At 44.4% G+C, this 13,742-nt stretch overlaps 1 protein-coding gene across 1 annotated transcript; it reads left to right on the plus strand.

Annotated features, from left to right (window-relative positions):
- Positions 1-7,439: 7,439 nt before the first annotated feature.
- UCHL1 (ubiquitin C-terminal hydrolase L1) lies at positions 7,440-12,079 on the plus strand. Its single transcript, XM_014871096.2, has 9 exons — positions 7,440-7,492; positions 7,596-7,607; positions 7,978-8,106; positions 8,928-9,078; positions 10,319-10,404; positions 10,480-10,527; positions 10,893-10,962; positions 11,293-11,351; positions 11,653-12,079. The coding sequence occupies exons 1-9, from the start codon at positions 7,460-7,462 to the stop codon at positions 11,737-11,739; spliced, it is 675 nt and encodes a 224-aa protein (XP_014726582.1). The 5' UTR covers positions 7,440-7,459; the 3' UTR covers positions 11,740-12,079.
- The last annotated feature ends 1,663 nt before the right edge of the window (positions 12,080-13,742 follow it).

A 13,742-nucleotide genomic window follows, 5' to 3' on the forward strand; every position in this document is an offset into this window, starting at 1 on the left:
TTCTCCACACGGCTGGTGCTCTGAGAGCAGCATCTGAAGATGCACAGGAGGCACTATAGTGTTAGGTTCTGAGTGGCTGGGTCAAAGGCGGCTTGATGTTTCCCAACTGGATTTGTTTCACTGTGTTTTTAATGTTAATTGCTTGCAGTTGAGCCCAGACTAGTAACCTTCCACCAGCAACATCCCCAGCAGTGTCAGAGCAGCTGGGTCCCTGCGCTGCTGCATCGCCCGGCTGGTAAGAGCAGCACGTACAGGACAGCTGCTTTACATTAGCGAGACACTGGGTGGTCACCACGTGTAAAACACTTTGTGTCAGCATTATAACTTAACCAAAAGGTTATGTCCTGCCAGATGTACTTCTGGAAAGTGGCTATTAATGTAAGGTTAAGTCTCTCATTCTTACACATTTTGAAATCAAAGCCTTGACTTGTAAGTACAAGTGAATAACTTCCGTTATTTGTCATTAACACAGGAATTGGTACAGCAAACTCTTTGGAGATCTTGTTGCGTAAAAACACACCCTGCTAACTTGACTAAGGGATACATTTAATGCTTCTATGTGCTGTTACAGGGTGGAGAAGCAAGAGCAGCTTGGATCTAGGTCTGTAACTCTTTCTATCTTCCATGGTCTCAGTGAGAAAGAGCCAAAGCTGTGCTGCTGTGAGTCACTTCTGATTCACTACCCTGCCAGGCCTGCATACCAAGTATACATAGAGGCTAGGAACCTAAGGTATGCCTTACGACTGATTAAGAATAGGTAGTTTGACACTGCCTCAGATGCAGAAAATATCTTTCCCATGCAGTCCATTTCGAGACAGGACTAGCTAGGCAGGCTCAGGGCAGACTCAGGGCAATCCAGGGACCTCAAGATCTTGGCTTCACTCACTGGACTGGCAGCAGCTCTGTGCCAACATCACTCCCCAGGTGAAGTAGTTCCAACAGAAGAACCATACTTGAACATCTCATAGACTTTCTGAAGCTAAAGCTTTAGATCAGAGCACTTCTCTAATTAAAAACAAAATCCTTACACTTCTCAAGAGTGTGCATATGTTGATTAGGAAGCAAATCCTTTGGCACAAGTTAGTGTAAATATTGTGCTACATCTGTCCTTGTTGATGTGTAGGAGCTCAGGGTAGCTTGTACTACCCGGGACATTTTTGTTATGCAAGTGAAGATTTTAGAGAACATGTTAAGCTGAGCATAACTCACTTCAGAATTTATATAAGTGGGGGTGAACATATATGTAAAGATCAGGTGGAGACAATTGACCAGAAGACTACTCTTAAGATACAGCATGAATACAGGACCATGTCAGTTATGTGGAAAAAGCAATTGTCTTTCAGGACTCTGTGGCTAAATCAACTAAAAAAATGAAAGGGGAGAGTTGGGGATTTTTATTATTTATTTATTTATTTTCATGAAGTGGCCTTGTTGTTCACTGATTTCAAATGTCAACTACTCTATCAGTCTGCTTTTTCTTCTCCCCAAAAGAAGATAGCTGATATCCAGGGCATAGGGTAAGACGGTTTGTTGTGCTGACCTGGAGTAGTTACAAGATTTCACAGTAAACCCTCTGCACATGAGAGTCCTTGTCTGCCAGTGCCTCTGTTGTCATGCAAGCTGGACAAGCCCCTTTTTCTTTATTCTTCAACAGACACAAACCCGTTGCTATTCCCTTTTTGTAGGGCCATACTTCTCCCTTCTTCATCCAACAACAGGCTAGCCAATTTCTTCATTTTCTCCTCACATTTCCCCCAGAAATACCAAAGCTACAGTAGCATGTAAAGAGAGTGCAGGTGACAATAGACCTGATCCAGAGCTTAGATCCTCAGCAGCTCCTTAAGGCATATATTCTGCCCTTTCCCTGAAAAGGGTTAATTCTAGAAGTTGGAGACTGCTGACATAAAGAGGCACTTGGGAGGTGGCCTGTGCCTTTCCCTCAGCACCCCATAAGCCTGAGGAAGAGCATCTCTACTGCTATAAAAGTACTACCGAGTCAATGTCTTGATATCTTTCAACTGACTGAAAACATTTCTCGTCTCTCCTTGTTTTCTGCTCCTCTCCTCCAGCTTAAAAGTGGCTAGTGCTCCAGAGCCAATTTGAAGCAGCCTTTTATTTTGTTTCACAAGAAACTCATCCTGTGTAAGGCAAGCTCTTCTATCAGTCCTAGAACTCAGGGAGAGATTAATGCTTTCTGGGTGCTACTGTATGGCTGTTGAGCATGCAGAAACAAATCTAAGGATAGGCTTTGCTAAGTTCTTACTGAAGAAACTGAAAACTTCAGGGGAGAAGCAGACTGGGGCTACCCCAGGATGGCCTGGCACAACACAGTGCTTGGAAAGAGGCATAGTGTTTTACTAGAGAGTGTATTACAAGAGTCAAGTGCTGCTATTTACGTTTCTCACAACCCATAGTTTAAAATCACACGGCTCATCTTGTTTCATTTTGTGCCTGTTAATCTGAGGAAAGCATTCTCTGGATGAAAATGTAAGTAGGTATGCAAGTCCTAATCACAGATCATCCAAGTATTACATCAGAATTAAAATTCATTATTATCAGCTATTACATGTACTATGCTAAATCATTGCACAGAATGACGTCCTCTTGAAATGTGTATTTTACATCTCTAGATAAAAGCACTAATCCTAAGAATGTTTAAGTCAACAGAACAAAGAGGAAGGAAGCTGAGATTTTTCTCTTCTACAAGACTAGAAAGATGGATTATTCCCGCCTATAGAGGAAAAATGACAGATTACTAACATCACTAAAGAAAGCATTTGAGAGAAAAAAAGACAGATGCTGATTGCCCATGTGCCAGTATACTGTCCTTTTTATCCATTGACACAAGCCTTGCAAGCTTTCATATCTTTCATAACAAGATAGCATATCATTTCATTGGAAACTAAGAGACCCTTGTCAACAATTATGTCCCTCCTACCTTTCTTTGTGAAAAGAGGAATAAATCACTCTCTGTTTGTCCTACTTCTACCATGAAACAAAGCGTGCTATTTCTGTGTTTCTTATAGATATCATTAGTGTTCGGTGGACACGATTTTGGAGAGGAATGAAGTGAAGAATCATCAGCATTCTGCCAGATCTGGAATCAAGGAAATCATGGCTGCACTCTTTAGACTTGAGACTCTCAAGGCAAGCCTTCAAAGCTACATTTCAGCAGTTTGACACTTCCACCTACAGACTTCCAGAAGAGCTCTTGCATTCTGTAGAAAGCATTCTTTACCTGCTGGTGGACTTGGCTGTAGTTCAGAGCAATTGCAGAGTCACTGCTAGCAGTCAATACACACAAAGGCAGTCCTTGGCAGAGCAGCCCCTTTCATCAGCCTGACGCTTTTTATCTGCATTGCTTCTGTTACCCCTCTCCAGCTGGTCTTCATCTCAGGTCCGACCCAGAGCTCACATCCTTCAGTATGTCTCCACCTTAGAAGCCCTTAATTAATCCATCTCCTAGCCAAAATATATGCTTGTTGTGGACAAGGAAATACAAGAACATAACTTACATAACTTTTCCAACCTTTACTATAAGTAAAGAAAGATTTGGGGCTTTTTTTCCCCATTCCCAACTCAGCTCTGAGCTGCTTTGAATTTCTTTCATTTCCTCCGGCTTGACAGTTGAGATGTTTCAGCTCAGAGCTCCTGGGTGCTGAGTAGTGACTGGGCTTATTATTCCCCACATGCTGGGCTGCATGACTTGCAGGCTCCTCACATAAGTATTTAAATTAACCTGGGTGCAATTCAGAAACAAAGAGATGTCTCTCTTCCTGCTCAAATCTTTCATGGACCCAGGCTCTCTATAAAAGCACTCAATTGCTTGGCCTATTGATCCCTCTGATCTTCTAATTAAAGGCTGGGGCACTCTCATGCAGGAATTGCTGTTGTGCTCCAGACAATTTACCAGAAGAGAAGGGGGGATGTTTTAGCCTTACACAGATCCCTGACACCCACTATCCCTGCAATGTCCTCAGATATATTTTGTGTTTGATACCTTGTGACACAGTGTATAGGTTCTGGCTGGGATGAAGTTAGTTTTCTCCATAGCACCTGTCACAATGCTGTGTTTTGGTCTGTGTTAGGGTTAGGTTTAGGATTTAGAGCAGCATAATCCTAACATTCCAGGGTCACATTTGTTCCCTCCACACCTTTCTCTCTGGGCCGCAGCTTCAGCCCAGAGCTGCCTTTAGAGTTAGGGTTGAGACCCATAAAATTTCCAGCTTCAGGGACACTGTCACAGCAGGAGGCATGCCAAAGGGAGCATGGCACTGCATCAACATTGCTCCATCCACATGCAGGGATGCTGCATATGTGTGTAAATCAATCCCTCTCAAGCACACTGCTATGGCAAAACTGCAGGATTTACGTCAGCCAGGATTTAGTCTCAAACAGAATTTACCCTCAAGCCAGCAGAGGTACTCACAGTAAGTCAGGGCAGTTAACTCAAACACCTTTTTCTCACTGTAGGATAAATGCAATAGTGCAGTTACCAGGAGAATGGCCACATGTAGTAAATCCTGTTGCTTCAGCACCTACACAACCATGTACCTTCATCCTGCTGCCCTGGGCAGCCAGCTATGGACAATAATTGAAGCTAGGGAGTAGGGAATTAAGGAGGTTTCCAAGGAATGAGTTTGGAAACCTTCTTTTGGGAAGCGAGTCATTACAAGAAAATGAAGAAAAGCACAGGTCTGAGATATTTGCTAGGCAGGTGAGGATACTGCAGAAGACGTGGACTTGGGCTGCCTCAGGGCCTGGATTTTGGCAGGACAATGGGAAAACTATTTTCTAAATAGTATACAGCTTCACCTTCCATTTCAGGAGCTCAGCATTGTCTAAGGCCAGCTTTGCCTCCTTCACTACCCTACTTGTTATCAATGCTTCTGTTTGGAGATCCTCTGAACTCAGGAACAGGCCTTAATGATAGGTCTAGCTCTTATGAAAACTTTCAACTGGAATATGGTGGAGAGGTAAAGACTGACACCAAGCCCTATATCTAAGAGAAAGCAATCTGCCAAAAGATCATATACATAACAAAGATTCTTCACACTTTCTAGATTAGACATCTGAACAAAACCTTAACACTGTGAACAGTGTTTAACATAAGTGCTATTATTACATTTGGACAGGGCAGAAAGTTCACAAGTATGTCCAGTCACTTTTCCAGGTATTTATGTTATTGCAGAAATGGGAATGAATTGGATTAAATGTGTGTGTCACATCTATCTTCTTCTCTGAAGAAAGGTGGTCCAGAGACTTCCTTCATCTTTGCAATGAGGTGGATGGAGACTGCATATGACACACAGCACTCCTTATGTGATTTTGTGGAGACAGACGTCTTTATGCAACAGCAGCAGTTTTAGAAGTTTGATATTGTTACACTTACTGTTTATTTTAAAATTAGTTTATTGATAGATTTGACAGATTCTTCCATAGAAACAGTTCTGCTATCACTTCCTGTACATGGTATGCAGAGCCTGAAATTGCACTTGCACAACTGTTTGCAGTCTCTTTCAACAGCCTAGACACAGGAGCCATCCCAGGGATGACTAACCTAGGGATCTAAGCACTGCCATTGCTGAGGCAGGCTGAAATTATAACCACCATTTGCTGCTGCACCATTCAGAAATAGGATTTTCTTCCTTTTTTAGCCTTCTCTTTTGTAGGCTGCAAGATGAGTGTTCTGATATCCTCTCAGAAGAGCTGCATGCAGACTCTCCTACATATTTGTCAGGGACCATTAGCATTGGACTTGTTCATTCGAGTTGCTTTGATAACCTTGCACCTTACAGTGCATTAAGAGTTCATCAAAAAAGGAAAGATAGTCAAAGACATCTTACATAGAATTAATATTTTGGGCCAATTTTAGCTTGCTTATAGGCATCAAAGACTGTTTTCAGCTACAGTAAAGGGGGAAAAAGGCAGAAATAAATGATACTGTCATTTACTGTGAAACTTTGCCCCGTCTTCCTGAGAAATCTTTGGTTTTGAACAGCGTGTATTACTGTTCTTTTACTGTGATAGACTAAATCACAGGATCATGGGGTACTTCAGGAAGGGTTCTCAGGATATCTCTAGACCAAACTCCTGCTCCAGGCATGATCAGCTAAAAGATCCAACAAGGTTGCACAAGGCTTTTCCTGTCTGGAAACATCTCAGCTTTGGCCACAAAATACAAACCCTGCCTTGCTATCCTGATTTTTCTTCACTAAGTCTTTTTATAGGTAGAACCTATATATGCACATTGAACCTTTTATGGTCGTATTTCAAAAGTTTAACTCTAGACTTTTTTCCTAAGGACTTGATGGTAAACTGAGTAATGTGGATGAATAGGTCTCAGTTCAAAAATGCATGTGTGCAACCACCTGATGTGAATGATTCCCCACTAAATTACGGTGCAATTAAAGTTAATTTAAATGTGCTTGAAATCAGGCAGGCACTTAGAAATGTTGCTGCGCTGGGGCCCAAATCGCTCTGAAACACAGTGAAAAACCAAAGGAAGAAAGTCATCAAAACCAAACAGACTGCAGACATTCAGCTGACTCTTTTGTTCAGTATTTGCATTGTTTGAAAGACAACTGTGAAGCATCTCGCTTATCCACAAGGCTCCCATCAGGCTGTTTACCAGTAAAATTTGAAAAGCTGTTGGGAATCCACGTGATCTCTAGTATTTTGAGCAGGTTGGTTTTGTTTCCTTGTTCAGACATATTCTAGTCCAAAGACATTGTGCACAGAAACTGTCAGGTCATGAATAAAAGATAAAAAGCCCGCTATTTTTTAACCAGCTTCACTGGACTGGTTCAGGGATTGGGCCAAACGCAGAGACACAATCAGCACACAGGAGACTTTCATGTCGGATTAATCATGTTGGAAATTTACAAATAAGTGTTGCATGATTTTGTTGAATATCAAAACCATTGTATACTTTACGCAACATACACAGAAGAGGGTCTAATGCTCAGGAGCGGTGAGGCACATGAATGTAGACATGGGCTCTCGGGATGCGCGGAGTCAGGGGTTGGGCCGATGGTGGAGGAGAAACCTGTTGCCCTGGGTGATGCCAGCCGCTTGCCCACGCTACCGGCCCGCTTCCAGCACTTTCTCCACGCCAACGTCAGGGGGCCGGGGTCCCCCTGGCCGCACCCCGCTCCCGCGGAGGCGGCGTGCCCGGGCCCCGCAGCCCCGGCCGGGCTCCCCCGGCCCCTCAGCCCCGGCCCCTCAGCCCCGGCCCCGCGGCCCTACCGCCCCGCGCCCCCCCGCGCTTCGGCCGTGCCCTGCTCCTCCCTCTCCCCCCGCGCCTCGCGGAGTGGGCCAGCCCGCCCCTATATAAGAGCCGGGTGGGCGGCTCCGCGCCCCAGCGTCGCCAGCGGCTCGGCAGGGGAACTGCCGCGGGGGACATCGTCGTGAGTGGGGCACAGCCTGCTTGCTTCCCGGCTCCCGCGGCGCTGCAGCCATGGCCTGGCAGCCGATGGAGATCAACCCCGAGGTGCGCGGGGGGCGGTGGACACAGGGCTGGGGCTGCGGAGCGGGTGGTGGGACGCCGTCTCTCACCGGCACTCACGCTTTTCACCCCCCGCATTGTCTTCCAGATGCTGAACAAAGTGAGTGGCCGCCGCCAGAGGACCGCCGCAGGCGGGAGGGCGCTGCCCCTTCCCTCTCCATCCCTCGGCATCCCTCCCTGCCGGGGAGCGCCAGCCGCGGTGGCGGTACCGTTGCGCGGGGCGCGGCCGCACCTGCGGAGCAGCGGCTCCCTCCATCCCTCGGCATCCCGCCCCGCCGGGGCGCGGAGCGGCAGCGCTGCGCGGGGCGCGGCCGCACCTGCGGAGCGTTGCGGGGCGGGCGCGGCCGGCAGGTGGCGCGGCGGGGCCGCGCGTTGTGCTGTGTCACCGGGCGCGGCGGGGCTGGGGCGGCCGCGCCCCGCGGGGACGGGCGTGTCGCGGCCGGGCCACCCGCTCTCTGTGCCCCGTGCAGGTGCTGTCCCGCCTCGGGGTGGGTCCTGGCTGGCGCTTCGTGGACGTGCTGGGCTTCGAGGATGAGGCACTGCGCGCCGTGCCCAGCCCAGCCTGCGCGCTGCTCCTGCTGTTCCCGCTCACTGAGCAGGTGGGTGCCCCTCCCGCGCAGGGTAGCGCTGGCTGCTGGCTGGAGCGCGGCTGTCATCCGCCCAAACATCAGATGGGGCTTGGCACTAGCACGGTGTTGTACTTGGTCCCAGCCTCCAAATAGCCTCAACTGAGCTGAGCAACCAATCAAGGGGCTCTCATTCCATCCCAGTGTTCCTGTGAGATTTTGTTTTGTATATCAGACTGAGGGGGGAAAAAAGCCATGAACCATCTTGAGTGTGAGGAATAGCAATTCCATTATCATGCTGAATCATTGGATCTAGAGAGGCCTACATTGCTTCTTTAATATATTAATACTAATATATTCAATCAACTTGATGCTAAGGAAGTGAATGAGAAGATGAAATCCAATTCAATTAACATGTTCTTAAAAAGAAGGTTTATAACCTTCCAATAGTGATGGTTTTTGCAGTTGTTCAGATGGGGAGGGGCTCATGAAGGCAAATCATTCTAAAAGGCCTATTGTAGAGACATGCTGAGTAGTCTAGTTCAATGGACTGAAGCAACTAAGAGAGGATACAAAAGAGCCTATCCATTATATTATTTCCCACCCTAAGCTATTTCCAGTGTATGGTACAGATGGAGAAGCTAAGAACAGTACCTTTGGATATGACTGAATCATGCAAGTAGTCCATTAAGTGTTGGCCTGAATCCAGTTTAGACATACGGTGTTTTACTGGTGCCACAAAGATGACTTTGTGAATAAATCTTTGTCCAGTTCTGCACAACAATTTACTTGTCCAGGGCACAAGATAAAGATAAGACTATGATGAAATGCCTCACACAGTTACATGTTTACAGCATGAAAACTTCAGGAAGCAACAAACTGAGAAAATAAAGGACCAGGAGATCAGTTCCAAAGTGTATTTCCTGAAGCAGACCGTCAGTAACTCCTGTGGGACAATTGGTCTGATACATGCAGTTGCTAATAACAAAGACAAATTGAAACTTGGTGAGTATGAATGCTCTGAAGTGCTTGAATTTCCATTTTTTTGGCAGCAGATTGAATGGGTATGGGCTATTGGGAGACAGGTGGGGCATTCAAGCAAGCTAAGTTCAAGCATGCTGTACTGTTTCACTTGGTAAGTGGGTCTTCTAGCTCTTGGAGAGGGGCATGTCCCCTGCCTGAAACACAGAAGGGAATGTGCTTTGACTGCTGTCTGCTAGCTGCAGAGGTATTGTCCTAGTAAGCAGTGCCAGGGGAAAAGGGCACTTAGCAGGGCTGACCAAAGTCTGTTTGTAATTAGGAAGTACTGTGTTCAGAAGCAGTTATTGACATTAAGCTTGATATCAATAGATGAGATGGAGTTCTTCATGCTACTTATGTCTAATGTAAATTGATGTGCTCAGAATAGCCTATAAATCAGTCTAAAACATTTTCTTTTTGCTGGAAAGTTGTGTCGATAAGGGTTTGTAATGAATTTTTCCTACCAAGGTAATAGTTTTGATGGCTTCTTTACTACAGAAAAATATTCTTCTATTGTTCAGACACTAGAGCTGCAAAATACAACTACCATTATTTTAAGAGAACTTAGACCTTTTCTGTGGTGTGGGATTCATTTTTAGACAAAGGAAATCATGTGGAAGTCAGAGCATTTAAACATAGTTTTGCTTTTACTCTTCTTAAAAAGGATTCACTGGAATAAAACACTCTTGATGAGTGAAACAATGATGCAGCACATCTTTTATGCGCTAGACCTCAGCGCATCTTAGTACTGCACTACTGATTTATGTTCTGGAAAACCAAAGTAAGCCTGGCATGAGCAAGTGCTGCCTTCATTTGAAGAAAGTGAGACATTTTCACCTACCCATATTCTGTTAGTTACATTCTTACAGCTGGTACCTTTCTTGAATTTCTTTAAAAAAGGATTGAACATTTCTGCCGACTGTGCAGTGGGGAACTCAGAAAAGCTAAATCCCATTTGAAAATGATTTTCAAAGCAAGCATCCAGAGTACCCTGAAGCACTCTTCTCTGAAACAACTCTGGTTGTCTGTGTAGATTGTTACTAATATTTTCTGGATAAATAGCTTACTTTAAGTGGTAGTTATAATGTGTTTATGTTGGAGATAGTTACAGGCTGAATGCAGTCACTTGTAGTTAGTTCAAAAAGGATTGATTACTGTGGGCTGCATTTAAAATGTGGCTGATGCTTTACCTATACTGAATAAAATGTTTGATCATCTTGTGCAGAGGAGGGGTCTGCCCTGAAGAAGTTTCTTGATGAAACAGCTGATTTGTCTCCTGAAGAGAGAGCTAAGCATTTGGCAAATAATAAGGTATATGAGCTACACAAACTGCTGACATTTACCAGCACTTAAAGATGTAGTAACCTGTTCCTGCTTTCTCTTAAGGCTATCCAAGAAGTCCACAATTCTGTTGCACAAGAAGGACAATGTCGGGTAAGATGTAAATGTGTAAAATTTTGGGAAGATTGTTTAATGAAGGTGGTAATGCACCACTTATTTTTTGTCTGTCAGATAGCTGTACAGTTCATGAGGAAGAATGAGTGACTCATGGGTGAATGCTTGCTCAGGATTTCTTCTTCAAACATGGATTGAAAATTTGGATCAAGACTCAGTCATAAAATACCTTACGTTAGGATTTCTGGTGCTTGACCCTGTAGAAGTCTTGCCACAAACCTCTTCTCCTGAGCTTGTTTTCAGTCATTTGCTTACTTGTTGAAGTTTCCTCTGTTTTGTAGTCACAAATTTGGTTTGCAGTACTAGCTTCAATCTAACAAATATATCTGATGGTGTCTCCTAAGGTTGAGGACAACAGTGTGAACTTCCATTTCATCCTTTTTGTCAATGTGGATGGACACCTGTATGAATTGGGTAAGGTCCTGTGAACTCTGCAGTTGGAGTGGGCCTACTTCACATTGCACAGCAGTGTTGGGGGCTCAAGAAAGCTACTTTGTGCTAATTACACTGTTTGCTGAGGCTGTCAGAGCCAAAACACAATTTGTATCCTCATCTGAAGATTTTAACTGATGCTGGGTTACACTGAAGACTTAAAGCATGTCGCTGGTGTGGCTGAGAAACAGTTTTTTTTCATCTCACTCAAAATATTGACAAATTGTTCTGACTTCCCAAGTATCATCATATGTGTACTTGTTTGGATCAACTGTGCTCAGTTCTGCTAATTCAGAAGTGTTTCTTTCACAGATGGCCGTATGCCTTTTCCTGTAAACCATGGCACAAGCTCGGATGACTTGCTGTTGAAGGTAAGTCTTCCCCCTTGCTGCTTATTTCCCTGAAAAAGCCTTATAAAGAGGTGAGAAGTCTGCATGTGTTGTGTAGTGCCTGCACCTACTTGCTATAAAAGTCTGTGCTTAAATCGGCTAAGTTTATGACTTCTAAATGTATTGTCCCTAAGAGCTAGATACCTGTTCAATGTATTTATTAGCTAGTGCTATAAGATTTTGTAACTTAGTTGGTAGGAATCAGAGAGGAACTGCAAAGACTTGTTCTCTACAGGAACTGTATTTGGTTAGTCTAAGCAGCTGTATTTTTTTCATCCCCAAGGATTCTGCTAAGATCTGCAGACAATTTACAGAACGTGAAAAAGGAGAAGTTCGTTTTTCTGCTGTGGCTTTCTGCAAGTCTGCTTGAGACTCTGAAGAGATGCAAGGAAAACAGTGTAATAGCACACCAGTAAATGCAGTTTAAACTCCAGTGCTTCAGTACTTGTTAAACACAGCTGTTCTGGTAACTTAAATTATTTCCACCTTTTGCTATACACAGAAGCAACATCAGCTGAGCTTATGCTAAAGGATGAGCTCAAGTTTTAATGTGAACGGTTTGGACACATCAGATATCTTTAGACTCTTTTTTCACATGTTAAGTAGAAAATGCTTAACAGGGCTTGTTTGATCTGTGTTATGTTATTTGAGTTGTTGGTTGATATTTCCTTGTCCTTAATGAGAATAAACTGTTCTGCTGGAAGACTAAATGGACTAAAGTGATAATTTTCTCCAAAAGGAGTTGTGCGGCATTCTCTGTAAGTCGTCTTTTCAAAGGACCCTCAAAGCTTTCCTCTGAGCAAAAAGTTAAGTTAACCTCAGGGTAGCAAGGCAATTGCTCTTTCTAGTGTCTTGGAGGTCTTCAAGGATGGAGAGACATTAGTCTAACACATAGCAGTGCTGCATGCTGCACTGCCCTTCTAGTAAGGCTTTACCTAATGTCCAGTCTGAAACTTATAAGCTGCAATCTGCCACCCTGAATACATTTTTTAGAGGGGTAAGATGTCATAAACTAACATTCAAATGTCACCTTAATGTGGTCTGTATTAGTGCTGCAAACCATAGAATACCCACTGAGTTTGTTGGTCTTAATATTTCATTATAGGAGACAGTGTTAGAACAGGTGTTTTCCCTATTTGTTGCTAAACGACACCTGCTGGCTGAGGCAGAACACAATCCTGGGCTAGGCCCCGTGTGCTCACTGACTTGTGATTCTGTTATGAAGCCCTTTAAAGAGGCTGTACTTATCTGTCCCATCCAAAATGACCTAAAAAGGAGAAACCCACATAACATGCATTTCTGATAGCAGGATGTAATTTTGGATTCAAGGGCAAGAGATATAATCTATAATACACATTCTCTGGCATGAACCATGACCTGTGGAAAGTATTTTTACTTGATTTCTGCTTGCTGCTCTTGCAGCTTCCTGCTGACACTTCAGGTAGCTGTAGGCAGGGATAAAATACCCTTTAACTTGGGTCTTTAATGCAGTCCCAGTCTGTCCCTGGCAACCATTTTATGCCATGCTGGGTAACACAATCTTAGATGGTCACTGGTGCTCCAGGTATGCTGCAAGCTGTTCTGGCTTCAGGGCTTTATTGAAGGGTAATTCAGGCTATTATTAAAGCTCTCTGTGGGCTGAAGTTGTTTTGTATTGGGCCTTGCTACTGCTCATGTAATTAGCTGAAGCTGGCAAAGAGTTGCAACACATTTTTGTTTGAATTCTAAGGATTTACTAAACCTCAGGATACTTCAATTCTAAACATCAGTGGCTTCAGTTTCTGTTAGCAGAGAGATGAAAACTATGGCTAAGAAAAGGTTATGTGTCATTGTCGTCTACAGCAGCATCATCTTCTGCCTGTTAGTGGAAGCTGTCGTGGGAGGGGGGAGAGGCCTCCTGGGGCATCTCTCCTGGAACCTGCTGCTCCAGCGCAGGCTCAGAGCCGTGCCTGTGGCTCGGGCTGCTTAGCAACACAGCCAGCAGGAGAGGAAATGCAAGGGGCAGGAGCACAGGAGAGTGCAAGGCACAGTAAAAACCAGCTACAGGAGGAGGAGGAGCATTGGAAGTGCCAGGTGAGCTGGCTGCCTTACCTGGGGCAGTGAGCCCTTAGGGCAATTACTGAGGTTACATGCTGTGACTGTGCCTAGAGTCTAGAGTCAATGCTGAAGAAACCTGAAAATGCCTTTGAGACACTGCTGTATATTTTATAGTGATTGCAGCAGTCCAGTATTTTATGTTTTACTTTGTGTTTTAATTTGCGGGGCAAACGGGGCTACTGAAGTTATTTCAGTGTTTCATAAACTTTTTTTCATTCTACTCAAGTTTCTGGGTTAAGAATCTGCCAAAAGGCAACATTTTAGTAATTTAGGCCC

Source organism: Sturnus vulgaris, chromosome 4, assembly GCF_052056855.1.
Source record: "Sturnus vulgaris isolate bStuVul1 chromosome 4, bStuVul1.hap1, whole genome shotgun sequence".
NCBI lineage: Eukaryota > Metazoa > Chordata > Aves > Passeriformes > Sturnidae > Sturnus > Sturnus vulgaris.